At 46.6% G+C, this 27,486-nt stretch overlaps 9 protein-coding genes across 9 annotated transcripts; 4 read left to right on the top strand and 5 right to left on the bottom strand.

Moving 5' to 3' along the window:
- Window positions 1-446: 446 nt before the first annotated feature.
- Window positions 447-1,712, top strand: F5J12DRAFT_836820 (uncharacterized protein). Its single transcript, XM_051745990.1, has 4 exons — window positions 447-846; window positions 905-975; window positions 1,041-1,346; window positions 1,405-1,712. The coding sequence occupies exons 1-4, from the start codon at window positions 740-742 to the stop codon at window positions 1,527-1,529; spliced, it is 609 nt and encodes a 202-aa protein (XP_051599184.1). The 5' UTR covers window positions 447-739; the 3' UTR covers window positions 1,530-1,712.
- Window positions 1,713-3,203: 1,491 nt separating this feature from the next.
- F5J12DRAFT_722157 (uncharacterized protein) lies at window positions 3,204-3,702 on the bottom strand (the record flags this gene model as incomplete). Its single annotated transcript, XM_051741345.1, has 4 exons — window positions 3,204-3,275; window positions 3,346-3,484; window positions 3,534-3,551; window positions 3,596-3,702. Coding segments are annotated over 4 exons (336 nt in total), but the record flags the coding sequence as incomplete, so codon positions are not given.
- A 1,669-nt stretch (window positions 3,703-5,371) lies between these two features.
- Window positions 5,372-7,145, bottom strand: F5J12DRAFT_144296 (heterokaryon incompatibility protein-domain-containing protein). Its single transcript, XM_051738130.1, has 2 exons — window positions 5,603-7,145; window positions 5,372-5,540 (listed from the first exon to the last, which is right to left on the bottom strand). Exon 1 carries the CDS (start codon window positions 6,876-6,878, stop codon window positions 5,658-5,660), a length of 1,221 nt encoding a protein of 406 aa, XP_051599182.1. The 5' UTR covers window positions 6,879-7,145; the 3' UTR covers window positions 5,372-5,540; window positions 5,603-5,657.
- A 2,313-nt stretch (window positions 7,146-9,458) lies between these two features.
- Window positions 9,459-10,654, bottom strand: F5J12DRAFT_783411 (uncharacterized protein; the record flags this gene model as incomplete). Its single annotated transcript, XM_051742842.1, has 5 exons — window positions 9,459-9,604; window positions 9,794-9,884; window positions 10,031-10,180; window positions 10,233-10,396; window positions 10,570-10,654. 5 exons carry the CDS (start codon window positions 10,652-10,654, stop codon window positions 9,459-9,461), a joined length of 636 nt encoding a protein of 211 aa, XP_051599181.1.
- A 2,296-nt stretch (window positions 10,655-12,950) lies between these two features.
- On the bottom strand, window positions 12,951-13,685 carry F5J12DRAFT_893516 (uncharacterized protein; the record flags this gene model as incomplete). The annotated part of the gene is made up of 2 exons (XM_051747666.1): window positions 12,951-13,129; window positions 13,178-13,685. 2 exons carry the CDS (start codon window positions 13,683-13,685, stop codon window positions 12,951-12,953), a joined length of 687 nt encoding a protein of 228 aa, XP_051599180.1.
- A 24-nt stretch (window positions 13,686-13,709) lies between these two features.
- F5J12DRAFT_695490 (uncharacterized protein) lies at window positions 13,710-14,636 on the bottom strand (the record flags this gene model as incomplete). Its single annotated transcript, XM_051740430.1, has 1 exon — window positions 13,710-14,636. A coding segment is annotated over one exon (927 nt), but the record flags the coding sequence as incomplete, so codon positions are not given.
- A 3,101-nt stretch (window positions 14,637-17,737) lies between these two features.
- Window positions 17,738-19,212, top strand: F5J12DRAFT_893515 (uncharacterized protein; the record flags this gene model as incomplete). Its single annotated transcript, XM_051747665.1, has 6 exons — window positions 17,738-17,884; window positions 17,933-18,048; window positions 18,111-18,225; window positions 18,281-18,405; window positions 18,464-18,719; window positions 18,778-19,212. The coding sequence occupies 6 exons, from the start codon at window positions 17,738-17,740 to the stop codon at window positions 19,210-19,212; spliced, it is 1,194 nt and encodes a 397-aa protein (XP_051599178.1).
- A 4,176-nt stretch (window positions 19,213-23,388) lies between these two features.
- On the top strand, window positions 23,389-23,666 carry F5J12DRAFT_707691 (uncharacterized protein; the record flags this gene model as incomplete). Its single annotated transcript, XM_051740587.1, has 2 exons — window positions 23,389-23,463; window positions 23,553-23,666. Coding segments are annotated over 2 exons (189 nt in total), but the record flags the coding sequence as incomplete, so codon positions are not given.
- A 3,233-nt stretch (window positions 23,667-26,899) lies between these two features.
- On the top strand, window positions 26,900-27,328 carry F5J12DRAFT_722172 (uncharacterized protein; the record flags this gene model as incomplete). The annotated part of the gene is given in 2 exon segments (XM_051741348.1): window positions 26,900-27,125; window positions 27,144-27,328. The coding sequence occupies 2 exon segments, from the start codon at window positions 26,900-26,902 to the stop codon at window positions 27,326-27,328; spliced, it is 411 nt and encodes a 136-aa protein (XP_051599176.1).
- Window positions 27,329-27,486: the final 158 nt, after the last annotated feature.

The raw sequence follows: 27,486 nt of genomic DNA, 5'->3' as shown, positions 1-27,486 counted from the left end.
CAGTTGCTTCGAGGCTTGGTCCAACCACACGAACTTGCGGGTAGAACCACCTTGCTGGGAGGACCAAACTGATGGGTGCTTAGTGCTGTACTCAAACAGTAAATAGTTTAGCTACCACCTTTCAAACGAGACGACTCGGACGCCCAAGTCCGGAAAAGATGTATGTCCTACTGAACCCCTTCTTTCGCTTCAGAACTCTTCGTCAGCATGCCAACAGCCTTGTGACATATGGTTAGTAGGTGTTTCCCTTCCGCCAAGCTTCCACGTTGCTTGCTCCTCGATGTCAAGGCATCTATAGCAATGAATTGTCCAAAACAGCTGGTCGTCGTGCCGACACGATAGGTAGGAAATCGGCTCAACGAACCGGGGACTCGCGGATTGATTTGCCGGATTTTCCGTGGTGACACAAGGAATGATTACATAAACATTGTACACTTTAGTCTAGTACAGGGTTGGAGCTTGGCTTTGGAACGGTTGCATGTGGTGCTTACAGTCAGCTTCGGTACGATTTGACCTGACGACGCCGGACAGCCCAGCCTAACGGTTGTCAAACATATCCCAATGACAGTTCGTGGCTCGCTGGAGAAGTTCGATCCACGCGGATTACTTTAACGCTCTTTATGCGGATCCGACTTGGGTGGTAGTGGAGAAGCACTTCGGATCTCATGCTATTATCGGCCGGGTGTACATATAAGAGGAAGAAACACGACGCAGATTCTCTCTAAGCCTATCGATTGCGATGTCCACCGCCCCTCAGCCTTTGAAGTTTCAGAGACTCGCCGCCCTCTTCCTCTCGTTCGCCTTCGCCGTCGTTGGCTTGGGAGTGAGCATCAATGCGAGAGTCAAGTAAGTTGCTCCCTCTTGTGCCATGTATGACCACTGCCTCACGAAGAGCCAACAAAAGGGCGAATCAAGTGTTGAAGCAAGTTTACGACGCGGCACCCCAGGGCACAGTCGTGAATGTCGACACCAAAGGTAACGTCCATCAGATTATCCTGGATTACACGAACGGACTGTTTAGATGTCCCCCCTCCTACTAGATATCTCCGACGTGGGAATAGTCGTTCTCACTGGCTGCGCCCTCCAAGTGGCCCTTTCTGCCCTTTTCATTGTATTCGTATTCTTTCCCCGCCGCACCACTGCACTTTTCCTTCGGATCCAGGGATGGCTTCTCTACTTTTGCGGCCTTTGGCTGCTGGCGACCCTCATCCCATTTGACGTGATCTTTGCGACACGTCAAGCCAACGTTACCGCTACGCTAAACGGAATACCTGTTCCGGCATCTGAGGTCCAAAACATGGAGGAAGCTCTCGGACTGAGCCCGTACTACAAGGATGCTTGGTACTGTAAGTCGCCACTCTTCATAGCATGCCGACATTGTCGCTAAAGATTTTGTTTGTCCAGTGAAACTTGTGGCCATACTACCTTGGTTCGCATTTCCGTTTGCGGTCCTCGCAGGATTCGTTCTGCAATTTGCAGCTGGCCAAATCACGTTTGGCAGTTCCCAAACTAACGAGAAGGAACCTTGAGAGATTGTCCAGATATGATTTGACTGCGGTTTGACGTCACCCTGATGTACAGCTACGAATCTCATCATGAAGTTTAATGATCATAATCATTTTGAGCTCACTGGACGGTCACCGGTCACTCCTGTCGCGAGACATCGCACTATCATGTATTAAGCCACCAGCGGTGTTCCTCTGCAACGTAAGTACTTCCTGATCTAATGTATAATGACAGAGAGGGGTTGCAGTTTGGGAAACAGTACTTCCGCGCAACTCGCTCTGTTCGTTCACACTCAGAAGCCTACTTGCTTTTCGGTGAGCAGTACTACGTAACGCGCGCTCTGTCTTGCTTCCTAACTTAATGAATACATATGTGTCATCATACAGCACAGCTCCTGTACAGCTAGAGCGCTGGCTTGTTCATTCGTCAATTTTCCAATTAATGAATTGACGTGCACAGCTCGCCAACGTCACCTGGACGGTTTACACTTTGGGGTTCTCCTGCTATGCGAGGGAATGGCCATTGCTTAATTTCCCTATGTCAGGTAAAGCCTCGACCGGTGAGTCAATAATGGCTTGGGTCTTCCCAACATTATGACATGAAAGGACCTGGAGGTCGTCTCCCTTCCAAGGTAGCTACTCACACGAACCCAAGTTTCGACGCCTCTGCATGTGTGACTTTTAATTGGAAAACCACCGACACGGAGATAACTGTGTTGTGCTGATCTGGACCCGCATTCATTTCACATCGGGTGGCGAAGAGTGGCGTATTCGGTCCCCCTTTCTCGGTAGTGCTTTAACGTACTTAATTAAGTTGCAACCCACCGACCGCTGTGCTCGTATGCAAGTGCGGAAGACATTCGTCGAGGCTTACTCCAATGCCAATTCAACACTTTCAAAATAAGCGTGCACTTCGAGCACATCTGTCAGGCTTCTGCTCAACAGCGCCAACTCGTCTTTGACCTGAATACATACGACCTTCGATGCTCCAACTCGATGCACTGAGAAGGTATGAATACGAACGTGCTCAATGTCTACTTGGCAATTGTGCATCGATCATCCACGTCAACAACATTCTCTGTCATTCACTTATACCCCCACACCTTTACTTGCTTGGATGCTTGACCAAGTTTGTCGTCTGTAACTGGCGCCGGAAACAAAAGTCTAACCATTTGTTCTCCACATCCTTCGTGCACCTTAAGTGGTAGTCACGTTCCTGCTTGAAAAGCGGTTCAGCGCAGGTATCAGCATCAATGTAGTAATCCGATTACCGCGTTCGTCTGCAATGTCGTACATTACTTATGATATGGGGGACCCCAGACATCTCGGTGCACCGCTGCCGTATATACATATTTGCGAAGCGATGAAGGTTATTCTGGAAGGTATTGAACCTGGTAATACTTGGTGACACAACGGAAGAATAACTCGTCATACATCTGTAAAACGGTCGAATTACAGCATGCACTTTGGACAGTTTTTTGAATTGTTTGAGAGCTCGGCACGCACTGTTACTTCACCGGGTAAACGCTAAGCGTCAAGTTGGCAGCCAACTTGACGCTTAGCTTTTGCAGATGTATCTTACCCACCCGGTGTCTCGGAACAGAAGAGTCAAGTATGTCGACGGTAGATTGCTAGGGATTCCAAACTCCAGACCTCTGTATTTCGTGACAGCCAGCTTGTACAATCAAAGTTATCAACTCACAAAATGTAAAGTGGCCATGGGTTGTAGTCGCAAATAGCAGTCCGAAGACGCTTGAGCAATAGTCCTTCCTTGTTATGCATATCACATCAAAAGGATTGAACATGGCTGACACAGGTACTGGCGCAGCGGTTTAATTACTTTGGTCGAGTCATTTCTGAGGATTCTGTTGACCATGATAGTTTCGCCTCTCTCATAAAGCCATCCTTTTGGTCTGGGTGGGAGAAGTGGGCATATTCTGAAGAAAGTGGCTACACCGATGAGAAGCGTTATCCCGCCTCTGCTAATGACGTCAAACAGAATGGATCAAGGATGGGCGACTCAAATACCCTATCAGAAACAACCAGCTGTTGACGCTGTTCAACAAGTCAACAATAATCAGCCAATTTACCGCCAACCAGCCTTACCGGCGGTCCTGACGCCAAAGGCAAGGAAACCGGTAACGATGCTGCACAGGTGCATGGATATCCACAGCAGGGCAAGTCGAATAGGGTGCTCCGTCCCCCCTTGTAAAGGACTGGTAACAAGATCTCAGAGAATCCCTGAAGATGACATACAGAAGCACGTATCCTAAGAGTGCACGGCAGATGAAACAACGTTCGTCCTGTCAATTCAAACTGGGAAAGCACGCCAAAACCTATTAAGTTAGGTAAACGATGAGTTACAGAGACAAATCACTGCGCCCTCACCCTGTAAGGTTGGGGGTCAAGTACCATAAACTGAATTCGGCACAGAGGAAAGCGAGGTGGAAGATGCTATTTTCCAGGTCAAAATCTGAAAGCAGGTTATCAAACATGTTGGGTTAGTATGAAGTTGTACTATTCGTACCATCCGTAGTCAGTTTAAAATCCTTGAGGAAAGTAGACGTGTTGGCCTGACTGATATTGGAATGGTCTAGCGCCAAAAACCCTATTGCAGCCAAAGCCATGACGCTCCTGTCAGCCTTCCGCATGAGAGCCTTGGATGAGCGGGGTAGGAACACAGCTTCAAGCAATGGAAACGAGCAGGACTTACACACCCCTCCCCGTAGATACATCTGGCGGAAGGCACCGGTGAATGTCTTAATAGCCCTGCTTCGGCGTAAAGTTATACCTGGTGCTCCTCTTCATCGACGAGACCTGAAGAAACCTCATGAACAGATGTAGTGCCTTTGTCGACCAAGGGGGTTGAAAGAAATTTAATGGTCATAGACTCCGTTGCCATACTAACCCGCTAGACGGTATGAAAACTAGGAGATAAGCAAAGCAGAACATAGTAAGGCAGTCAGTATGCAGAGACTAGTAGATAAGGTCAGAATATGCCACAAGTGTGGTCATACTTCATAGAGCGAGCCCCACGCACGATAAGGACTCTCCCGCAAGAAGACTCTCCCGCAAGAAGTACCCGAAATTGCATAGATTGCGCGCAATGCCGCAGAGACAGAGGAGTTGACAACAGAGCGACATCAAGTCCAGCAGTATACATGGATATAGCTTTACAATGTTATATAAAGCCATTAGAATGGTGAACCTAAGCAAGGCTAATGGTAAATCAAGGAATATCAAGGAATATGGCTGGTAGCGATGCCCCGTTGAACAGTATACGATCATTAGACATGCATGTAAATCATGGGGATCTATGTCGGCATCCGTAAATAAGGTGTCTGCCGTCCCCGACGGCCCTATCTTCTAGTGCAGATGTGGAGGTGTAATTACGATTTTATTGTTGTCTAGTTTTGAGTAGCCGACTTGAAATGCGTAGATGGGCGCTCATTGAAGTCAGGTTGCTTTCCTTGCGCTACCAGTGAGCCCGAGCTTTACTGCTAATTTCTTGCGGAAACCTGGCTGAGCCAGGTTTCCGCAAGAAACAAGGGCTCGCCGCCCTGCCAAACATACTATGTTTGGCGGGGCGGCGAGCCCTTGCGAGCATTTTCCACTGGGCCTGAGACCTCGAACGCTCAACATTCGTCATTCTTAGAGGCTTAGTCACTACAAACTCGTGGACAAGGATGGGGTAGAGTAGTTATACGGATACATGGATGATAGTACAACAGAAGCTCAAACTAGTGCATGACTGTAAGCATGGTCTGGATTCACACCTTGAATATGACAAACGGCTCATAGCAGAAAGGGAAGCATAGGTCCACCTGGTTTGTATAGACTGGATGCCAACTCTCATTTAAAGAACCTGTGGTTTATTGTCTTCACACTGGAGACCGAACCTTGCGCAAGTTCACCCGTTGTGTGTAACGGACTCGTCGCGAAATCATAAACGAGCTCAGAAACTGCACCCAGCGGATCGAATCAACCCCGCAGGATACGAGTTGCTGTGATATCGTGCACGGTGCCAAATTCTCTCTAAAAATAGCAATATCAATGTCAACACTGTAGGGCTTGTGCACAGGAAAGAGTCCACCCACGTGGGGATTCTGGATGGCATCGCGAAATAGCGAGTCTTCATATGCGAAACACACATTACCGAGCAGTAAACTTCGTAGGGAATTTCTCCTCTGGCGATGTAAAATATCTGTAGAAATCATCTTGCCACAAAGCCAGTTTGATGGAGACGGGTGGGCCCGATGGGCCGAAACGGCACGGGAGCGGGGTTTCGAAGTGTAAGCGGGAGTGAACACAGGGTCGGAGGAATGTGCGACATTGAATGCCACGATTGGTCATGACCCATGGATCATATCGGTCCCTTCGTATGTAGGGCATCAACCAGAGCTGGGGCATCTGAAATCTGTGGTGTCGAAGGTATTCGTCAGGAGTTATCAGCTCCATATTTTCACAACCACGGAAGAAGCTTGGGTCATCAGCGAGGATGCTGCCACTCCGCTGGCTGTCTCTGTGGAAACCCCATGCAAAAATGCTCCCATCGTTCGCCTCCCTGACGAACTCCAGCTGAAGACGTCGGAACGCTTCTTTCCCCTCTCCATACATTACTGGGATATTAACACCCAGCAGACCGAACAGGGAATATGCTTTGTCTTCGACTTCACCCGTCGTCCGATCGGCGGCCCATGACATGATCTGAGCAGCGCAGGGACGATTATTGGGGGAGAATCTATCAGTCAATATATGTTGTGGGACTCGAGTGATGCGAGACAAGGTAGGTGCAAGCGTCCTCTTGTCACCTAAGGCCTTCCAGTCCTTGTTAAAGAACCAGACATCCACCGGGGCTATCATCTCCTGTAGGGTCCAGCCACGGGAGAACCACACTGGCCAGCCCTTGGAATCGGGGTACCTCTTCTCACTACTTGCAGTGGGAAAGGACAAGTCGGTAATGTCATGGAGGTACGCATAGCATACGCTTGAGTTTTTATACCACCGGTACATGGATTTGATCGACCTGGAGAGCTCGGAGATGTCTGGTTTGTTGATGCAGCAAGTGTCGATCCACAAGTATTTGTACCCGTCCCTCAGAGCTTGCTCACAGCTTCTGATGATTTTCTTGTAGCCAAGGCGCTCACGAATTTCGTTCTGCTTGGCCTCTTTCATCTCTGCGAGTTTGGTCATCTCCTGATAGTCGACTTCGGCACCCTCTATCCACCGATGGGATACGATCGCATACTTTGTGGCTTCATCACCAGGCTCGAAGACCTTGGTTTGACTGTCCATTGGCTCCCCCTCTCTAATCAATCTCTCCCTTTCAAGAAAGCCATTTACGTTGATGAGGCGTATCCTACACAAGTCCATGTGTGTCAGTCCCAAACCATCCTCGACAATGGGGAGTAGTATCCGTACATCATGCAAATGAATTGGCGACCACCGAATACCAGGCACAAATGCTTGAGGTATATGTGAAGATGTAGCGATATCAATTGGATCAGTGGTCTTTAGTTGGACCTCTTATATGCATCGCACGAAGGGCTCATCAGCTTGGACCCTTAACGCAACGTTCCAATCCCAATGATCTCAGCGCTGCAGCCATGTGAACCAATGGCAAGTTATTCATATAGCCTGTTACGTTCTTGCTTATCGATCTAACAGTATTGATCCATCTGATCACTGAGGGTGGCTCCATTACAATGAGGTCTGAAACCTCCCTTACCATTTGCGATGAATCTGATTTGTGCTTGGAATGTGCAATACTGATGGGGCCATCGAAAGACGCTCAACCTCGTTGAGGCCTTCATGTGCTGAAGGTTCTCAATTCAGCCTTCACCCCATTTCTGGTCACTTCTTTCGTTCGTTCATTGGTCCACATGGTTACATGTGTGCGGTACTTCCGGACGCACAGGATCTCATGTGGATTTGGGCCAGTGCAGCTGCTGGGTGTAGTTACAGCAAGTTCATATCAATATGAGTCCAGGACTGACCAAAACTCAAATGAGCGCTATAAATTTTGGAATGTTGCCAATGAACAATGTATTACCTGGCTCGTATTACAGGGTCTGCTACCACTGTCTACCATGCATTGACAGTCTACGGGTAATTGAAGCTGAGTGCTTGAAGCACTGGAGTACCAAGCGCTCTTCGCTGGATGCTTACTAAAATGAGTTATTCCAAAACTGAATAAAAGCGCTCGTTGGGGTTTTCATCTGTCCATATATTGAACCTTGCTGTATCACTTCTAGGAGCTCCGTTGGTGGGCTAATCACAATCGAAGTGGCGATTTCCACTCCAGTAGGCCCATTAAATGTCACTCCACAGAACCCTGATAATACAGCAATTCATATTGATAGGCCAGAACTAGCCAAAACTCAGATGAGCGCTACCCCTTGTTTGTATTACATATCAGGTGCCAACCATCCCTTGCTCGCACATACTCTGCTACTATCTACTAAGACTGCAGGTAGTCTTCACCAGTGAAAACTATTTGGGGGTGGCTGTTCAATCGATCATGTTACCATTGCTGAATGTCAAGCCTTCCACACAGGATAAGAATGTGTTGGATGGTGGGCATTGGAAATTTGGACCTAGTAGTTGCTCCTACATAGTATGACAAATGCTCTCCAGAGTAGGCAAAGTCAGTTTATTCCGGAAAATTTGCAGGTGGCTGTGCTGGTGAACTGCAAATTTTCTGTTGGCCTCCCAGTTGCAGCATTTTGGAGGATGATGAGCTGCAGGATTGTCAAGTCTATGGAGAGGAATATACTCAGACTTCAAGTTGGTTGAAGCTGAACAATTAACTACCTATGGAGAGGAATATAATGTAGGTAGGTAAGTAAGTGTTCCAATATAATGAATGGAAGGAGTCCCACCTCAGACTTCAAGTTGGTTGAAGCTGAGGTGCAGTAAAGAAAAAATAAACTGCTAAGTGTCCGCTTTTGGATTACATAATGCTGTGCTTGGTGAACCACAACTAAGGTAAAAGTGATAAACTCCAACACAGCAGCTCGTCTTTGGTGGCAGGGACGGCCGTTTAGAGTGTCTGATGGCTCATGACAGCACTGGCTTTGTCGATTGTGCAGGATGGCATCAGGATGTGGAAGCAAATGTAGGGGGTGACTCACCTTCAGCACTGAACTCAGGGTCCGAAGGGAGTGCTGTCAACGTCACTTAGACCTTTGGGTGGCTCTGATTGCGATTGGTATTGAGATGTAGACCTACTCTAAGATTTATCAGTATAACGAGCTGGCAGTTTGAGCCTTTGAGGTCTCAGCTATTCTTGGAATGTGAATGTGTGTTGGGCAACCTCAGAAGTTGGTGGGGGGCAGCTCTGGCATCCCCTACGACTCGCTGTGCCACATCAAGTGCTCGAGCTCAGCACTTGACTTGGCATGTATGACAGAATGCCATGATAGGCCCATGAGCTAAATTGGTTTGTACTGAGCTGCATCTAATATACATACTACAAAACTGACATAATATGATGTGTTGAGCCTGGCCTATTATTGGTATCAAGCAGTTTATCATGGGTGGGCCACCATCTAAGTGACAGAATACTGGTCACTGCAAATTGACTGCACTTGTTCTGTGTAGTATATGTACAGTACAGTGTAACTGTGTAACCCTAGCTGGTGCCTGTGTGACAGTGTGAATTCATCAGTAAACCAGTAGTTGGTCTAAACCAGTCACTGACCAGTTGTAACTGTAATTCGCGAGCATGAACAAAAAATGGTTTTGAAACCTTACAACAAGTCAGAAAACAGTCTATGACCAAGATTTGTCATCCATGATGCAATGACAGGATGAGATCCACAGATCTCATTATCTTCTGTATTTTATTTGATAATAAGATTATCACTCATGCCATCCATCTGCTCATTTTTCAGATTGATGCTGACAAATCAATCAAGAATTGGAGGCAGGCAGAAAGATACAAAATGGATGCTACATCTCATAAGTATAATCGTAAGAAAACAGTTCATATCCTTTGACACCCATGGACCAGCTTGCAGAAGAGCTGGGTCTGGCCTGTGACATGCTCCCTGATGCACTCTCCTCATGCAATGTAGTTCGATGAACGATGGGTATAGCTGTCATGGGGGGGACAATAGTATGCGATGTACTTGTGAGGTGGCTTTCATAAGCTGCAATCTCATGTGCAGGGGGGATATAAACCATATTCAGTTGTTTTTTGGGGGAATGTAAGATGTTTGCAGGTTTCATTTTCTCCCTAGTCCAGTGTGTCAATTAGCTCATAGGAGTATACATAGAGTACTCACAATCTGCATTGATGAAGCCACAGCAGATGGTGATTAACTGCCATGCTGATAGTGGGGTTCTGAGTTGCTTCGAGAAGAGAGTGGTAGTACACTTCGTATATGGGTGAATACTCAGTGCCCATGAATGCAGTGTGTGGCAACATTTCTCTGACATGCTCAGATTCACATTTGATAGTGTAAAACAACTATCAGCTGTGAGCTGTGAGCTTTTGAAAAGTTATTAGTAAATGTACTTACTGCTACAGCAGTTAGGGCATACATCTGCAATGGTGTTGTGTGTATATCCTTGGCAGCCCTGACCTTCATGGGAGTCAGCTCAGCAGTATACCAGAAGTTAATGTGGAAGTCTTTGAGGTGTTGGTTTCCATACCAACAGACAATTTTCCCCTGAGAAATAATTGTAAATGTCCAAATGGTATGTAGCATAAGTATGACTTACATCTGTGTCATGCTCATGCATGAAAAAAGAGGTAAAAGCACTTCCATCAGTGATACATGTGCATATGTTGTTTTTCCACTGAATAATGGCCTTGTCCATGAAGAGTCTTGTATCATCATTCATGAAAAACATCTTGGCATAAGGACTGGCCTTTCTGGCCAATTCTGCATGAAAAAGTGTTAGTGATTTCATCAGCTGGTAGTATATTAAATTAGTATAGCTCGAGTGCATTCATGTCAATGATCCTTACCAAGTGTTCTATCCCTGTTGTGGGCAAGAGCACTTCTGCAGGGGGGGGGATTAAGTACTGTAAGATGCGAGATGAGATATACCATACCTCCTGGTATGATTGCTGACACTTGTGAAAGGATTTCATGTATTGTTGATTTCCATTGCCTCCAAGCAGTGTTGCTTGGAGACATTACAGGCCAGCCAATCTTGATGACCACCTCATATATCATCAGTAGCTGTGCATGACTGATGTCACACACCAAAGGTGTTTGGTGAGGTGGACATGGATACAGCTGATGAATGGAGATGAAGACCATAGCCCTCATGTGAAGAAGGACAGCCAGGAATGTCAGCAGTCATCCCTTGCACAAGAACAAGTCATCAGTGCCAGAGAAAAAGAAAGGGAGCAAGTTAAGTGCTGGCTAAAATTCTTAAGCACTTGTGTATGGCATTCTGGTTTTCAACATATCTCCACCATTTCTGCAGATACCAAGACCATTCCCACACTCACTTGTAGTGCTCAGCCACGTGATCTTACCTTCCAAAATTGGAAAGGATTTGTGCACTCCACACATTTCTACAGCACTCCATCCAAAAGACACTCATTTCACTAAATTCTTCTGATATGGCTGCCTCCACATCAATCATTTCACTTGTCCCCTTTGCTAGGGACCATGGCTACATATATCTACCAGGAGTTCCTACCAGCTTCCATCCTGAAGCATCCTGGTACATCCCACCCTTGTCTGTGCCCTCTCAGCCCATCCAGCTTGGACAGCATGTTCTTTTTGTCAGTATGACCTCTAGGAGGATGTTCTTTGGTTGCCTCAGGTCTGTCATTTGCTTGGAAAGGTCTTATGTGGTTGTTTCAGTCTTTCCAGTCCAAGAAACATATGGATCCTTCCTCCCTGCTCCCTGCAATGTCTTCATACTGGTCTCATCCATCATTCTTCCAAGATTGCAACAGCCACAGTATAATCTACTGTTCTCCACTCTCCCTGATCACATCCATGATGAGTATGATGCACATCTTGCCTCCTTGTTGCAAGATACAGCAGAAGACACTCCCCATTCATCCTCTCTTCCAACAGAGCCTCATTCATGAAGTTTTTATTTGCTTCACTGAGAGGATGGTTTGGGGGGGAAAGTTGCGATCCCCTATGCTCCTGTCACCCCACAGACCCCCAAAGCTTGACCCCTGTTGACATCTGACTCACCCTGTCCACTTTTGGATGTACTATATTGGCATCAGATCAGCACTGCCTCTCTGTCATCCCACCTTGGCCTAGAAGTGATCTCTTTGAGATGTGACATGCACAGCCTCCCCCTAATGTGATTCCAGTGCGCTTTCCCAGTTCCTGACATTACTTGACTCATACTTTGATGTTCTGACTGTCTTTGACTCACCTATTGCCAATACTTACCAATCTTTTGACTTTGCTTACTGATTCTTCACTTTTTGGCTTGCTAATCCTTACCAATGCTTACCAATGCTTTCCAAGACAATTACCCATCGCTTACATTCCTTACTCATCAGTTACCAATCACTTACCAAGTGTTTGCACCTTGTTTTCCAAGGGCAACACCCCTGTACTGTATATAAATCACTGTACTTAGATAGCAAAAAAGAAGACATCAGAGAGCCCCTCTTGCTCACATTTTATCATCACTCAGTAATTCATTCAGCAGCTTCAATAGTTGAGACTTTATTAAGGGTCTAACTATCATCTACTTTGCTTATCCTTGTCTATCATCAATATACTTTGCTCCAAGCCCTCCCTGAGCTCAGTGCAGCTTAGGACATTGAATTAAGTTGTCATCCATCCTTCTGTAGGCTGACAGCAGTCTACCCTATTGCATTCTCTCACATTTCTGCTCCTTCTTCATCAGGAGCACCCCCAACCCTCAGCACTTGTCTTTGAGTGTTGTAGCTTGCAAAAACCCTCCCAAAGAACAGGTTCTACCATCTAGGTACCACATAGGCACACCACCACTTGCTCTTTTTTCTTTTGTGTTGGTTTTGGTTGGTTTTCACCACTGAACCACACTTTGACTCACACCAGCCAAAAACCATGTATAGCTCCATTAGGGAGATATTGGCCTCAGCATAATCTTGTGTTAGCCAATGTCTCCAAAAAGGGTTTATCTATTATGGCACACACTTATCATACTATGATGCAGTCAACAAGTCTGATAAAGTCCTCAGATCTTATCAATAACAATCCGGTATTGATTGTACATAGGATAGCATCATGGATGGAAACACTTGTGAAGAAGAGAACAGAGGATCTACTATCACTGGTAGCTCAGGATGGCATGAAAGGTCTCTTTGTCTGCAAAACTATTGATGTAGAACTCACACCCCACATCCAGACAGTTGTCACATGTCATCCCTCTAGGGGCCTTGACACCAAACTTTGGGATGATCTGAATGACCTGATGTACACTGTCAAGAGGAATGATATCACCAAGTGGCTGGCCATTAGATCAGAAGCATTGCTGAACAAGGAACATTTCTATTTTCAGGGCAGGAGCAACAACATGGATGTTGTCGATGACATGGTAGTGCAGGTTGGAGAAGTTGAAGAACTTGACATAAATCAGGGGGGGGAACATGAGGTTGCAGATGGGCTGCAAGATTGCTTGCACCTGAGCCACAAGGTAACCTGCAAAGAAACTCAGTAGAACTCATTATCAACACTGTCATTACACACGTTTGGATTGTGGATCAGCTGAAATAAGTTCACCACTTTCATGGCTAACCAACACAGTATTTGCACATCCAAATGGCAGCCTTTCACTTGGAGGCACTGCCTGGGCCATTTGAGTGGGTGTAACAGCTTGCACATCTTGAGTGGACCGGTGTTGAATTTGAAACTTCCCCCAGACATTCACAGCCTGAAAAGGCGGGGAGCAGTCAGAGGTAGAGAAGCAATGACTGCTGCAAGTGATATAAGTTTGACTGGAAATGAAATCTCCGAGAGCAGGAATGAGGTCATCAAGTTGAAGATAGATCATGGCATCATGAAGTAGCAGGTTAGGATGGTGAGGACGAACAGTAAGGAGAAGCACTGTGGCATTTGTTGCAGATACACGTGAATGGGGGTTATCAAATATGGACTTCTGCAAGCAGACAGAGCCAACATAATGTTTGCTGGGTAACATACCAGAAACCCAACTAGCCTCTGGGAAGTGAATTGCCATAAGTCTGGCTTTGTCCATCATTGCAAAGAAAAGCAGTGATGCTGAAGATTTCAGAGCAGTAAAGAGGCAGAAAAAGTGTTGTTTTTCTTGTTGATCAAGGAAACAGCAACATTGGGCATGGTAATCTTGGTGATTTGATAAATGGTAGGGCACCTTGACATGAGTTATGTGGCAATGTTCAGTGATGTTGCTGCTCCATTGATAAGGGGCACCCATCTGATGAATGCTCCATGCAATGTGCTGAGTTAGTTCAACTTTTGGTATCTGAAAGTGGTCAAGGGGGCTGTTCTTCCCAAGACAGCCATGTGCCCTGAGAATGCTGGATTTGTAATGGTGGAATTCATGAAGGGCTTCACTGAGACTATGAATGGTTTCATCATAATGGGAGATACCTTGGGCAAGAAAGATGAACTTGGTGATGGCATGCAAGGCACAAAGCATGTCATTGGGAAATGCCCCTGCTGCCACAGCAGGAAGCAATTTCTCCAGTTTGCAGTGTTCTCGACCGGTGCACTGTTTGAGGGTGGAGACACCATTCACCCAATGCCTAGTCCCTATCCTTGGCTGCAGGGCAGCTAAGCAGTGATTGAGTTCCTCACCCCCTATGATATTGATTACCCAGCATACACAATGGTCAAAATAGAACTTGTGCCACTGGTGCAGGGCATTGGGGGTGAGAAAGTGGGAGGGACATGTATCCCCCCAATCTTTCCAGAATGGCTCCACAACACCATTTAGATGGAGGGCAAGACAAGCCTTGTGGAATGCAACAATATTGCATGGATCACATGCAGTGGCAGCCTGTCGTATCTTCTGAAGTGTGTACTCATGATCATGGGGGGGCTGGGCTGTCACATCTCTGAACTGTTCTGCCATTGCTAGTGAAATGGGGGAATTCTTTGCTGAGACACAAGCGATCAGAAGCTGTTCAGGATAGTCAGCAATCCAGGCAACAAGAGGGGTATGCATGACTTAACAATTTCCTAATGGATCAGACATTTCTTTGCCATCACAATTGGCAATGATCAGATTCCACATGATGAGGGATATGGAAAAGTGATAGATGTGTGCAGATAGCATGGCCTGAACAGCCAGTGGTACATTGCAGAATTTTGGGATGGGCAGATAGGCAGTGTGAGTCAAAGTGTGGTTCAGTGGTGAAAACCAACCAAAACCAACACAAAAGACAAAAAGAGCAAGTGGTGGTGTGCCTATGTGGTACCTAGATGGTAGAACCTGTTCTTTGGGAGGGTTTTTGCAAGCTACAACACTCAAAGACAAGTGCTGAGGGTTGGGGGTGCTCCTGATGAAGAAGGAGCAGAAATGTGAGAGAATGCAATAGGGTAGACTGCTGTCAGCCTACAGAAGGATGGATGACAACTTAATTCAATGTCCTAAGCTGCACTGAGCTCAGGGAGGGCTTGGAGCAAAGTATATTGATGATAGACAAGGATAAGCAAAGTAGATGATAGTTAGACCCTTAATAAAGTCTCAACTATTGAAGCTGCTGAATGAATTACTGAGTGATGATAAAATGTGAGCAAGAGGGGCTCTCTGATGTCTTCTTTTTTGCTATCTAAGTACAGTGATTTATATACAGTACAGGGGTGTTGCCCTTGGAAAACAAGGTGCAAACACTTGGTAAGTGATTGGTAACTGATGAGTAAGGAATGTAAGCGATGGGTAATTGTCTTGGAAAGCATTGGTAAGCATTGGTAAGGATTAGCAAGCCAAAAAGTGAAGAATCAGTAAGCAAAGTCAAAAGATTGGTAAGTATTGGCAATAGGTGAGTCAAAGACAGTCAGAACATCAAAGTATGAGTCAAGTAATGTCAGGAACTGGGAAAGCGCACTGGAATCACATTAGGGGGAGGCTGTGCATGTCACATCTCAAAGAGATCACTTCTAGGCCAAGGTGGGATGACAGAGAGGCAGTGCTGATCTGATGCCAATATAGTACATCCAAAAGTGGACAGGGTGAGTCAGATGTCAACAGGGGTCAAGCTTTGGGGGTCTGTGGGGTGACAGGAGCATAGGGGATCGCAACTTTCCCCCCCAAACCATCCTCTCAGTGAAGCAAATAAAAACTTCATGAATGAGGCTCTGTTGGAAGAGAGGATGAATGGGGAGTGTCTTCTGCTGTATCTTGCAACAAGGAGGCAAGATGTGCATCATACTCATCATGGATGTGATCAGGGAGAGTGGAGAACAGTAGATTATACTGTGGCTGTTGCAATCTTGGAAGAATGATGGATGAGACCAGTATGAAGACATTGCAGGGAGCAGGGAGGAAGGATCCATATGTTTCTTGGACTGGAAAGACTGAAACAACCACATAAGACCTTTCCAAGCAAATGACAGACCTGAGGCAACCAAAGAACATCCTCCTAGAGGTCATACTGACAAAAAGAACATGCTGTCCAAGCTGGATGGGCTGAGAGGGCACAGACAAGGGTGGGATGTACCAGGATGCTTCAGGATGGAAGCTGGTAGGAACTCCTGGTAGATATATGTAGCCATGGTCCCTAGCAAAGGGGACAAGTGAAATGATTGATGTGGAGGCAGCCATATCAGAAGAATTTAGTGAAATGAGTGTCTTTTGGATGGAGTGCTGTAGAAATGTGTGGAGTGCACAAATCCTTTCCAATTTTGGAAGGTAAGATCACGTGGCTGAGCACTACAAGTGAGTGTGGGAATGGTCTTGGTATCTGCAGAAATGGTGGAGATATGTTGAAAACCAGAATGCCATACACAAGTGCTTAAGAATTTTAGCCAGCACTTAACTTGCTCCCTTTCTTTTTCTCTGGCACTGATGACTTGTTCTTGTGCAAGGGATGACTGCTGACATTCCTGGCTGTCCTTCTTCACATGAGGGCTATGGTCTTCATCTCCATTCATCAGCTGTATCCATGTCCACCTCACCAAACACCTTTGGTGTGTGACACCTGTAGAATCCAGTCAAAGCTGGTTGCTTGGCAACAAAATGGTGTTTTCTGGTTTTGTCAGCTACTGGTTCACTGATGTTGGCTGGACATATCATGTACGACACTCCCCACCCTGCTAGTACTGTACTGTATGTAATACCATAATGACTTGTGATGTCACATGGAACCTGAGTCAGCAAGTGGCCAACTTCAAGCTTCAAGGGTCTTGCCCTGTTGAATGGTTCACCAATTTTATTGGTTCGACCTTGTGAATCCAGCTGGTGTGGTTGCAAAAATCAGTGTACATTTCCTGTTGCAAAGTGACTTTGCAGCACTTTACAATTGCATCCAGCACTTTGCAGTTCAAACCGGTTCATGGCCTCGAGGACATCACAGCACTAACATCATTGCTTAGGGCAGGTTCAGGTGGTGTATTGCAGCTCTGCACATGCTGACAAGAACCCTTGCCTCCTCCCTTTGTTCCCTCTTTGTTGCTCAATGCTCTTCAAGCTCTCACTGCTGTCCATGGCCATTGAATGATTATTATTGGTGAGTACCTGCCAGTGCCAATCTGAGTGTTTCACCCAGCTGACATGTTGCTATTGCTGCTCCCATTATCTGCTCAGCACTGATAAGCTCTCGAAACCAATCTCCCACTCATGACTTCGTCCACCATGATGCCTTACATTGACAAGTGGTCAGCCCAGTCTTTGTCAGCTGGGTGCTGGCTACATCAGCCAGCTCTTTTTTCATCACTCCCTTGCTTGACTTCCTCCAGATAAGTTGCCATGCTCAGAGCATCATGAGAGACTGTGAACTGTGGCCGGTCAGTGCTTGATGGCTCTCTTCCCTTCTGGCACATTGATGCACTGTTCGTAATTAGCTTCTTATGCCCACAGGAAGACCCTGCACACTCAGTGAGTTTGTTGCTGAGTGCTCTGACCTCTCTGGTGACAAAGCAGGTTTGCTTGCCATGGGGTTTAACACCAGGTTAGTGGCCTGCTGAGCTTGGTCCATCTTGTCCCTGATGAATGACACTAGTGCTTGGATGTTCTCACTCCTTAATGTATTCTCATGGCATCGAGCTGGTACAGGTCAGTCACATGAAATGCCAACCATCTTCTGTTGCCTCTCCACCATCTCTCGAATGCTCCTCCACCCCTACTTTGCTTTCGATGGACCAGACTGCCCTCAAATCAAGAGGGGAAAAGGCATCCTGGGCTGGTCCCCTCCATCACTCCTTGTGCAGCGCTTTCAAGAACTTCTGACAGTGTTTGGCTTTGACTGGCATGTGGTAGGTCACCCACTGTGGATCTCACTCAATGCTAATGCAGCTCACCAGGCTCCAGGAGAGGCAGAGGCAGAGCTCAGCTGCCTTTGGTCATGTGGGTTTATTGATGCCATGGTGACCCCTTATGACAATGCACTACTGTTTGGTGCAACCTGTGCTCTCTGCAGGTGAGTCCATTCACACATAGAAACATGGCTGGTGTGACTGTCTGACTCATCATAAACAATAGCATCCATGGGGATGAAGACATGGAAGTCTACTTGGCAGAAGCCATAGAAAATAGTGCCACCCTGGAATGGGGTGATCTCCTTCTGATCATGCTGATGAGCAGTGCAGACTGTGATGTAAGTACTGTATCTGGTACCCCAAAAGTGTTACTCAGTTCTGTGCGATTTACAGACAGGTTGCTGCTGGTGTGACACAGATGTTGCCTGTTGGTTGGTAGATTATGGCTTTGGAAGGACCCTCCTTGAAGCTGCCATCTCACTCCAGTTTGTCGAGTTCATGGAATTCATCGCTAAGTGGTGTGACAAATGTCTGTGAGGTACTAAGAACAGATCCTCAGCACTTCCTGGGATGTAGGTACCATGAGCTCGCTTGTGTCATCAAGGAGGAACACTTTGAGTTCCCTGACCCCACCATCCTGGCAATGTATCTGTCACCCCTCACCCTGTGGTCAGATGGTGGACATTCCCCCATTACCCATGTGATGTCTCATCAGGCTAATCTCATTGCCCTGGTGGCATTCTGCTTGCAGTGCCTTGGCTGGCCACCAGATACTGTCCAGTCTGCATTGATGGACACTTGTGCTGGTGCAGCCATGCATGCCCTTCTACAGGTGAGTTTCACAATTATGCCAAATATGCCCATCCCATCTCATCATCCACCATATGCAGCTGCCAGGCAACATTGATGGTGAGGGCTTGCAATGTGGCATTCAGGTCAACAGCTATTTCCACAAGTCACTGCCTACATACAGGCTCTCTGTGCCAAGCTGGTTCCTTCCATTGCCAGTGGAGGTGGATCTGTCAGCTTTTGTGCATATGTCGCTGCTGGGTGAGGTCAGTAATGGTAACCCATTCTATGAAGTGGAGGTCCCTGTGGTCATGTTGGAATACTCAAGGCCTGCCTTGGTACAAGGCACTGTTGCTCTATCATCCCAGCCATCTTGCATGGAATTGGTGGATGAGGATGCTGGTCTTCAACCACCTGAGCCAATGGTTAACCTTGTTCCACTGATTCCCGAAGCTAGAGTGATTGACTTGACAGGTGGCGAGGACACACCATGTCTTGAAACTGGAGATGTTGTTCTCATGAGGAGTGAGGACTAGTCATGCCTAGTACATGTATTTGTAGCGCTGTATCAGTTCATGAGTGGCACATTGTGTGCACTATTCACCTCATCCCTCACAGACTTTGAAGCTGTCAGCAGTGTATGGATACTCGTGTGATGTTATGCCACCCTTGGCCAGCTCCAGTCTGATGATGGCTCCCCTGGAGTTGCAAATGAGGCTTGACAAAGAATACACTCACCTCATACAGCACTGTCACAAGTCAACTTTCTTTTTCTTTTTCCCCTTCAGACAGTGTTGCTCCCCACTTCTCAACAAATTATGGGGTGTGCATGAGTCTATCTCATTGACTTCCCTGCCTGCTCTCATTCTTGTGCTGCTCCCCATTATTGTCAACTTGGTCACATGCATCCCCCTATCTCCATGCCCCAATATTGTCCATCTCATTTATTTCACCTTCCTTGCATACTATATCTGGGGATCGTGCACAGTGTGCCTACCTTATTTCTCATGATTGTCAACTCTGTGATGCCCACAAATTGAAATATGCGCTGGGCTTAGTTGCACTTTCCACATGCAGGTATGAGCCACAACCACCACCTACCACTTGTTGGAAGAGTTCCACCTCAACCATGAACCATTTGAGTGGGTGCTGGATGAGATTGAGGTAAAGTTCAACTAATCACCTGTTGTATGATCTATTGGTGAACTGGCTACTCAGATGATTGTTAACACCTTCCACTATGCTGGTGTATCCAGCAAAAATGTTGCACTCAATGCACCTTGTCTGAAAGAAATCATCAACATTGCCACCAATATTGAAAACATGTTTGCTTTCCATATACTTGAAATCCAATATTGCCTGGGGCAGGATGCTGGTGAAGAACATGCAGCAAGAGCTCGCTTACACACTGCTTCAGACTTTGGTATGACCTTGACCCTACATCCACAATTATCAAAGACTCCATGGTCATTGAATTCTTCTTTGCCCTCCCAGATGAGGAAATGGAGTTGAAGATCCACCTTAACTCATTGTGGCTCCTTCAGCTGGTGTTTGATCATGCTAGAAGGGTCAATTGGTGAATCATGTCATTGCCCTGAGGAAGGCCCATTGATACCAATGTTAAAACAGCAGAGACAGGCTATATCCAATGACATCTCATCAAGGCATGTGACAGTGCAGTGTACAAATTGTTGGGCAACCTCATTCAGTTGTATGTGGAGAGGTTCAGTATGTTCAGGCTCAGAGGTAGGAGGTCTTCCCTCCTGGAGTCCTCCAGATCAGTCTTGATAACAATTCCCTGGGTGTGAAGCTTGACAAAGAATATGCTTGCCTTGTACAGGACCATTGCAAGCTGCAGTCATTCATTTTCCCTCACACAGACAGCCTTGCTCCCCCCTACAGGTATGCAAAACTTGATGACTTGCCTCATACAGGTGTGTTGCAGTCATTCATTTGCCCTTGCACAGACAACCTTACTGGCTACTGCAGGTATTCAATGCTTGATCACTTGCTTCATGTCATACAGGTGTGTTGCAGTCATTCATTTTCCCTTGCACAGACAGCCTTACTCCCCACTACAGGTATCCAAAGCCTGATCATTTGTTTCCCCTTGTGCAGACAGCCTGACTCCCTGACTGCAGGTATGTGAAGCTTGATGAAGAATATGCCCATCTTGTACAGGTCTGTCATACATTGCAGTCATTCATTTTCCCTCATGCAGACAGCCTAACTCCCCACTACAGTGTGTGAAGCCTGATCATTCATTTCCCCTTGCGCTGACAGCCTTACTCCTAAACACAGCCACCTGCAAATTTTCCAGAATAAACTGACTTTGCAGTCATTCGTTTTCCCTTGCACAGACAGCCTAACTCTCCACTACAGTATTTGAAACCTGATCATTCATTTCCCCTTGCACAGACAGCCTTACTCCCCACCACAGGTATCCAAAGCTTGACAAAGAATCCCCCTGCCTCATACAGCACCATTGCAAGTTGCAGCCATTCATTTCCCCTTGCACAGACAGCCTTACTTCCCACTGCAGGTATGCAAAGCCTGATTGTTCATTTCCCCTTGCACAGATAGCCTTGCTTCCCACTACAGTCATCTGAAGCTCGATGAAGAATATGCTTGCCTCATACAGGACTGTCATGAGTGTTTGTTTTCCCTTGTGCAGACAGCCCTACTCCCCACTACAGGTATCCGAAGTTTGACGAAGAATATACCTGCCTCATACAAGACCATTGTAAGTTGCAGTCACTTGTTTTCCCTCGTGCAGACAGCCTTACTCCTCACTACAGGTATGCCAAGCTTGACAAAGAATATACCCACCTCATACAAGACTGTTGTAAGTTGTGGTCACTTGTTTTCCCTTGCGCAGGCAGCCCTACTCCCCACTACAGGTATCCAAAGCTTGACAAAGGATATGCCTGCCTTGTATGGGACTGTCACAGGTTGTAGTCATTCATTTTCCCTCATGCAGAGCCTTGCTCTCCTCCCTACTACAAACCTGTCAAATATATGTTCAATACTCTAGCATTACACATTAGTACTACTTGACTTGGTGCACTCCATAGTACACACATGTTGAGACTTTCTGCCAAGTCAACTCACGTATTAGAATTGAAACAAATGACATCTGGACATGGTAGCTAATGCCCCTGTGCTTGTGACTTCACAACACCCACATTGTGAAGTCAAGTTTGGGTCCATGATTAAAGTCCTGCCATAATGGCCAGACAGAAGGCATTGACTACCAAGTACCCTGCCTCATCTGGGTCCCCAAACAAGCCAAAAAAGAAGGCAAGGGTGTCTGCTGCAAAGGAACTGCTGAGCTTGCATACTGTCCATCAAATCAAGGAAGCCAGCAAGCAAACTCACCTGTGAGCAGCAAAGATGAGGGCGATGTACTTTAGGCATGTCTGTCAAGCACACTTGTGGCTGGGGAGCCACTTTCTGGCAGAGGGGACACCATCAGCTCTGAGCCATGCTGTAGACAACTTGGAAGTCTACAGTGATCCCAATTTCAAGAATGTGTTTGAGTGTGTGCCAAACCAGTGCTCAGATAAGGCATTGGCACTTTACCTTTCATGGAAGGGATTCCAGGAGAATTGTAGCCAGAGCACAATCAACAGAATTTGAGCAGCATTCAAGATGTTGTGGGATGAGACATGTGTGCTGTGACCACTCATTTTACCCCTGCACTCATTGACTAATACCCTTGATGCATTGTTCCTCCCAACAGCGAGGGTGCAACATTCCATGGGTGATGGCATCACAACAATACACAACACCAATGGGAAGGTAACCTGGTCCTTTTGGCAGAAGTTGATGACATCATTGCATCTATCAGGCACAAGGTTAACTCTGAAGGGGCTGAGTGAACACACTCAGGAGCCATGAAAAAGGAGTATATGGATCACATCCTCACCTGGTCAGAATCCCTATGTCCCCTTGATGCCCCATTGCAGTATATTTGTCTCATGATGACAGGCTTGCAAGGGCTGCCAATGAGTGAGTGCTTGAGTAACAAGGCAAAGCTAACAATCACATGGCACCTCAAATACTTGGCCTGTGGTGCTGTTGCATTCATGCTCTGGACAAGGCAAGTGCTAGCATTCTATATGTGACGTTAACAATGGTTTTGACAGCAATCCATGACAGGAACTACAAACTGGTGAAATTGAAGTGCAGAGATGTCCAACTTGATGGGACTGTCATCAATGCTGTGTTCATGAAATACCTGTGAGGCGAGGAACATGCACTCACTATAAATGAGCTTAACACTTACTTTGAAATCCACTTGAGAAACTGAAAGGGATGGCAGAAAAAGCTGGACAAGGGGATGAGGGAAGCTGACTTGCAAAGTGCATCCATCCATCTTCATTGTGGTGTGGTGATGCACATCCGATCTTCTTCCTACCAAAGGTAATTGCTATAAGATCTATCCATGCCCTGATATGGGCAAGGCATGTGATGCCTTCCTGCACCTTGTGTTCTGGATAAGGTGGGTCAAGCTTGTCCATCTTGACCAGCTGATGGCTGATGAGGACTTCCTGTTTCCCACTATCAGTGTGAACGGTGTGCTGCAGCTGGGTGAGCCACTCTCCCATGACATGGTGCAGAAGTGGATCAACAAAGCAGTAGTGGGGTCTGGGATTCCTGGTATGTTCTCAACACATTGTTACTGTTGGGGCAGGGCACAATACAGATTCATGTTTGCCCCACTGGGGCAGCAATGGACCCTCATGTGGGTTCAGTGGTGGGTTGGGTGGGTGGAAGGCAAGCATGTGAGTTGCCCTCTTTCCTATCTGGGTGTGCAGTAGTTGATCAGCATGTGTCGTACTCACTTCTCTTTTGCTCCACACCACCAACACAGCATGATATGCTAATGTGCTACCTGCTCAATGAATTACACTGTTATGAAAATGACCACAGCAATGTGCTGCGACCAGTCTCACATGAGGCTGATGGTTCATTTGCAGGTGAAGCTGTGCTCACCAGGCCAGCCTCCACTGAGGCACTCAACATGGCCCACACATTGCTAACAGCAGATGTGGCCTCACTGCACATGACCATGAAAGAAGTCTGCCAACAGCTCAGCAACATGAGCAACTTGGTTGTGAAGGCCCTGACCTTGCCCTTGACATACTTGGCTTGACCTGAAACAGTGTTGCATCAGGTAATGCCAGCAATCAGTGAGTCCATAAATGCTATAACAGTTCTACCATGCCAACTGACTAGCTGCACATATCAGCCCACTGATCGCCCACACAGACCACAGCCTTGGTGCCTCCAGCAACCCAGTCCATCTCTGTCCCAGCTGCACAGTCCCGCTTAAACACATTCCCTGTACTTTGGACTGGCATGACCTTGTCATCCCTGGCAATCCAGTCTGTCTCTGTCCCAGCTGCCCATTTCCACACACCTGCCTTGAGTTTACAGCCAACTCTCACATGACCACATATGGCATGCCCAGCCATGCCGACAATGCCAGCATGGGGCCGAGGTGGCTGACAGTGGCTGACAGTGGTGACATAACAGGGTTTCTGGCCTCTCAGATCATGTGCATGTGCCCACTGCAGTTGGCAAGGCTGCTTCACTGCCACTGCGAATTTCTTGTGCTAAGTCCACCTTCAATGTGACATTGGACATCCCATGCCTTCTACTGAAGACTAAAAATGGCAATGCTTGACTCAGAAACTGCCACTGGTGGTGGCAACAACCTTGCTCACCTGATACTCCCACTTATATAATCTAATTAGATATTATTCTATGTAAGCTGAGTCATGAAGTGTGATGTAGAATGTAGTCCATGTTCGAGTAAGTGAAGCAGACCATGCATCTTGCCTCAGCACACTTTACCACAGGCAGAACTCACATGTCCAGCCCTTGATTGTGCCTCCTCTGTTCCTTTTCACATTCCCTCCCCATGAAACCCAGCATGGAGGACCTGAACCTAGCTATCTGACCTGATTTCTCCTCAGAGGAGTACAATGAGGCACATCTTCATTTGATCAGTGACACTGTAGACAATGAACAGGCAGCCCACATCCTGGGCACCCTCTGGGAGATCAACAACAACAGAGAAAAGGCACATTGGACTGTGTGCAAAGCTGAGGAAACCTGCAGAGCATGAGAAGCAGAAGAATGAGCTGCAGAAGAACAAGCAGTGTGAGTCAAAGTGTGGTTCAGTGGTGAAAACCAACCAAAACCAACACAAAAGACAAAAAGAGCAAGTGGTGGTGTGCCTATGTGGTACCTAGATGGTAGAACCTGTTCTTTGGGAGGGTTTTTGCAAGCTACAACACTCAAAGACAAGTGCTGAGGGTTGGGGGTGCTCCTGATGAAGAAGGAGCAGAAATGTGAGAGAATGCAATAGGGTAGACTGCTGTCAGCCTACAGAAGGATGGATGACAACTTAATTCAATGTCCTAAGCTGCACTGAGCTCAGGGAGGGCTTGGAGCAAAGTATATTGATGATAGACAAGGATAAGCAAAGTAGATGATAGTTAGACCCTTAATAAAGTCTCAACTATTGAAGCTGCTGAATGAATTACTGAGTGATGATAAAATGTGAGCAAGAGGGGCTCTCTGATGTCTTCTTTTTTGCTATCTAAGTACAGTGATTTATATACAGTACAGGGGTGTTGCCCTTGGAAAACAAGGTGCAAACACTTGGTAAGTGATTGGTAACTGATGAGTAAGGAATGTAAATGATGGGTAATCATCTTGGAAAGCATTGGTAAGCATTGGTAAGGATTAGCAAGCCAAAAAGTGAAGAATCAGTAAGCAAAGTCAAAAGATTGGTAAGTATTGGCAATAGGTGAGTCAAAGACAGTCAGAACATCAAAGTATGAGTCAAGTAATGTCAGGAACTGGGAAAGCGCACTGGAATCACATTAGGGGGAGGCTGTGCATGTCACATCTCAAAGAGATCACTTCTAGGCCAAGGTGGGATGACAGAGAGGCAGTGCTGATCTGATGCCAATATAGTACATCCAAAAGTGGACAGGGTGAGTCAGATGTCAACAGGGGTCAAGCTTTGGGGGTCTGTGGGGTGACAGGGGCATAGGGGATCACAACTTTCCCCCCCAAACCATCCTCTCAGTGAAGCAAATAAAAACTTCATGAACAAGGCTCTGTTGGAAGAGAGGATGAATGGGGAGTGTCTTCTGCTGTATCTTGCAACAAGGAGGCAAGATGTGCATCATACTCATCATGGATGCGATCAGGGAGAGTGGAGAACAGTAGATTATACTGTGGCTGTTGCAATCTTGGAAGAATGATGGATGAGACCAGTATGAAGACATTGCAGGGAGCAGGGAGGAAGGATCCATATGCTTCTTGGACTGGAGAGACTGAAACAACCACATAAGACCTTTCCAAGCAAATGACAGACCTGAGGCAACCAAAGAACATCCTCCTAGAGGTCATACTGACAAAAAGAACATGCTGTCCAAGCTGGATGGGCTGAGAGGGCACAGACAAGGGTGGGATGTACCAGGATGCTTCAGGATGGAAGCTGGTAGGAACTCCTGGTAGATATATGTAGCCATGGTCCCTAGCAAAGGGGACAAGTGAAATGATTGATGTGGAGGCAGCCATATCAAAAGAATTTAGCAGAATGAGCATCTTTTGGAGGGAGTGCTGTAGAAATGTGTGGAGTGTGCAAATCCTTTCCAATTTTGGAAGGTAAGATTGTGTGGCTGAGCACTACAAGTGAGTGTGGGAATGGCCTCTGTATCTGCAGAAATGGTGGAGATATGTTGAAAACTGGAATGCCATACACAGGCACTTAAGAATTTTAGCCAGCACTTAACCCACTCCCTTTCTTTTTCTCTGGCACTGACAACTTGTTCTTGTGTGAGGGATGACTGCCAACATTCCTGGCTGTCCTTCTTCGCATGAGGGCTATGGTCTCCATCTCCATTCATCAGCTGTATCCATGTCCACCTCACCAAACACCTTTGGTGTGTGACAGCAGAACAACAGTGTCAAACCCTTGAAGAAGAGGAAGTGGCACACCTTGAAGAGTGCAAGAAATACAAAGTGAAGGTCATGCCCATTCATAACATCAAAGCCCCCACTGGGCCAGTTAACATCCCTGCCCCCTACATGTCATGCAAACTCCTTAAGGGGGAGTATTGCAAACTGTATTTCTTCACCAATGCTGGTTTAGCAGAGGCAGAATGATCCAACCCCTCCATTGATGACAAAGCCCTGATGCTGCTGAAAACAGACAATGGCCAGCACCTCTGGGTACCCACCTCAACAACAAGAGACAAGTCATCGGTCATCAAAGATGAGGACCTCACTTGGGAACAATTCAGAGAAGTGGCCCTCTGCATGATTGATGTGATGAGAGACCATGACTGGCCAGAGGAAAGCATAAAGATGCACATTGACTTCTGGACAGCAATCAAAAGCCACCCTTGGCACTGCTCTCCATGTGAACACTACAAATGAGCACTCCTACTCTATCAAAGCCAACAGCGCCAATGCTGGCACCGATCCAAGCTAGGATCATACAGGTGGTCCCTTGCAGAGTTAAATGAGGAACTACTAGGCATAGTGAAAGATGAGATCCTTGACAATGAGAGGACCATGCAGCTAGATAACCTCCACAGGGTATGTTGCCTTGCTCCCCACTAGGGTCTATGCAAGCTAACAAATGTGAACAACCCATGACATTACATACTATCACTACACATTGTACTAACACCCCCCCCATCATCATTTTCTTCACTTTACTCTGGCATTGTGTCTGTGGATCATTCCATTCAACTGGCATCATGTCTGATGATCATTTT

This window comes from Pisolithus orientalis (genome assembly GCF_024613125.1).
Source record: "Pisolithus orientalis strain OTSU chromosome Unknown F5J12scaffold_17, whole genome shotgun sequence".
In the NCBI taxonomy this organism is placed as follows: Eukaryota; Fungi; Basidiomycota; class Agaricomycetes; order Boletales; family Pisolithaceae; genus Pisolithus; species Pisolithus orientalis.
This window is presented reverse-complemented; position numbering and strand designations above follow the sequence as displayed.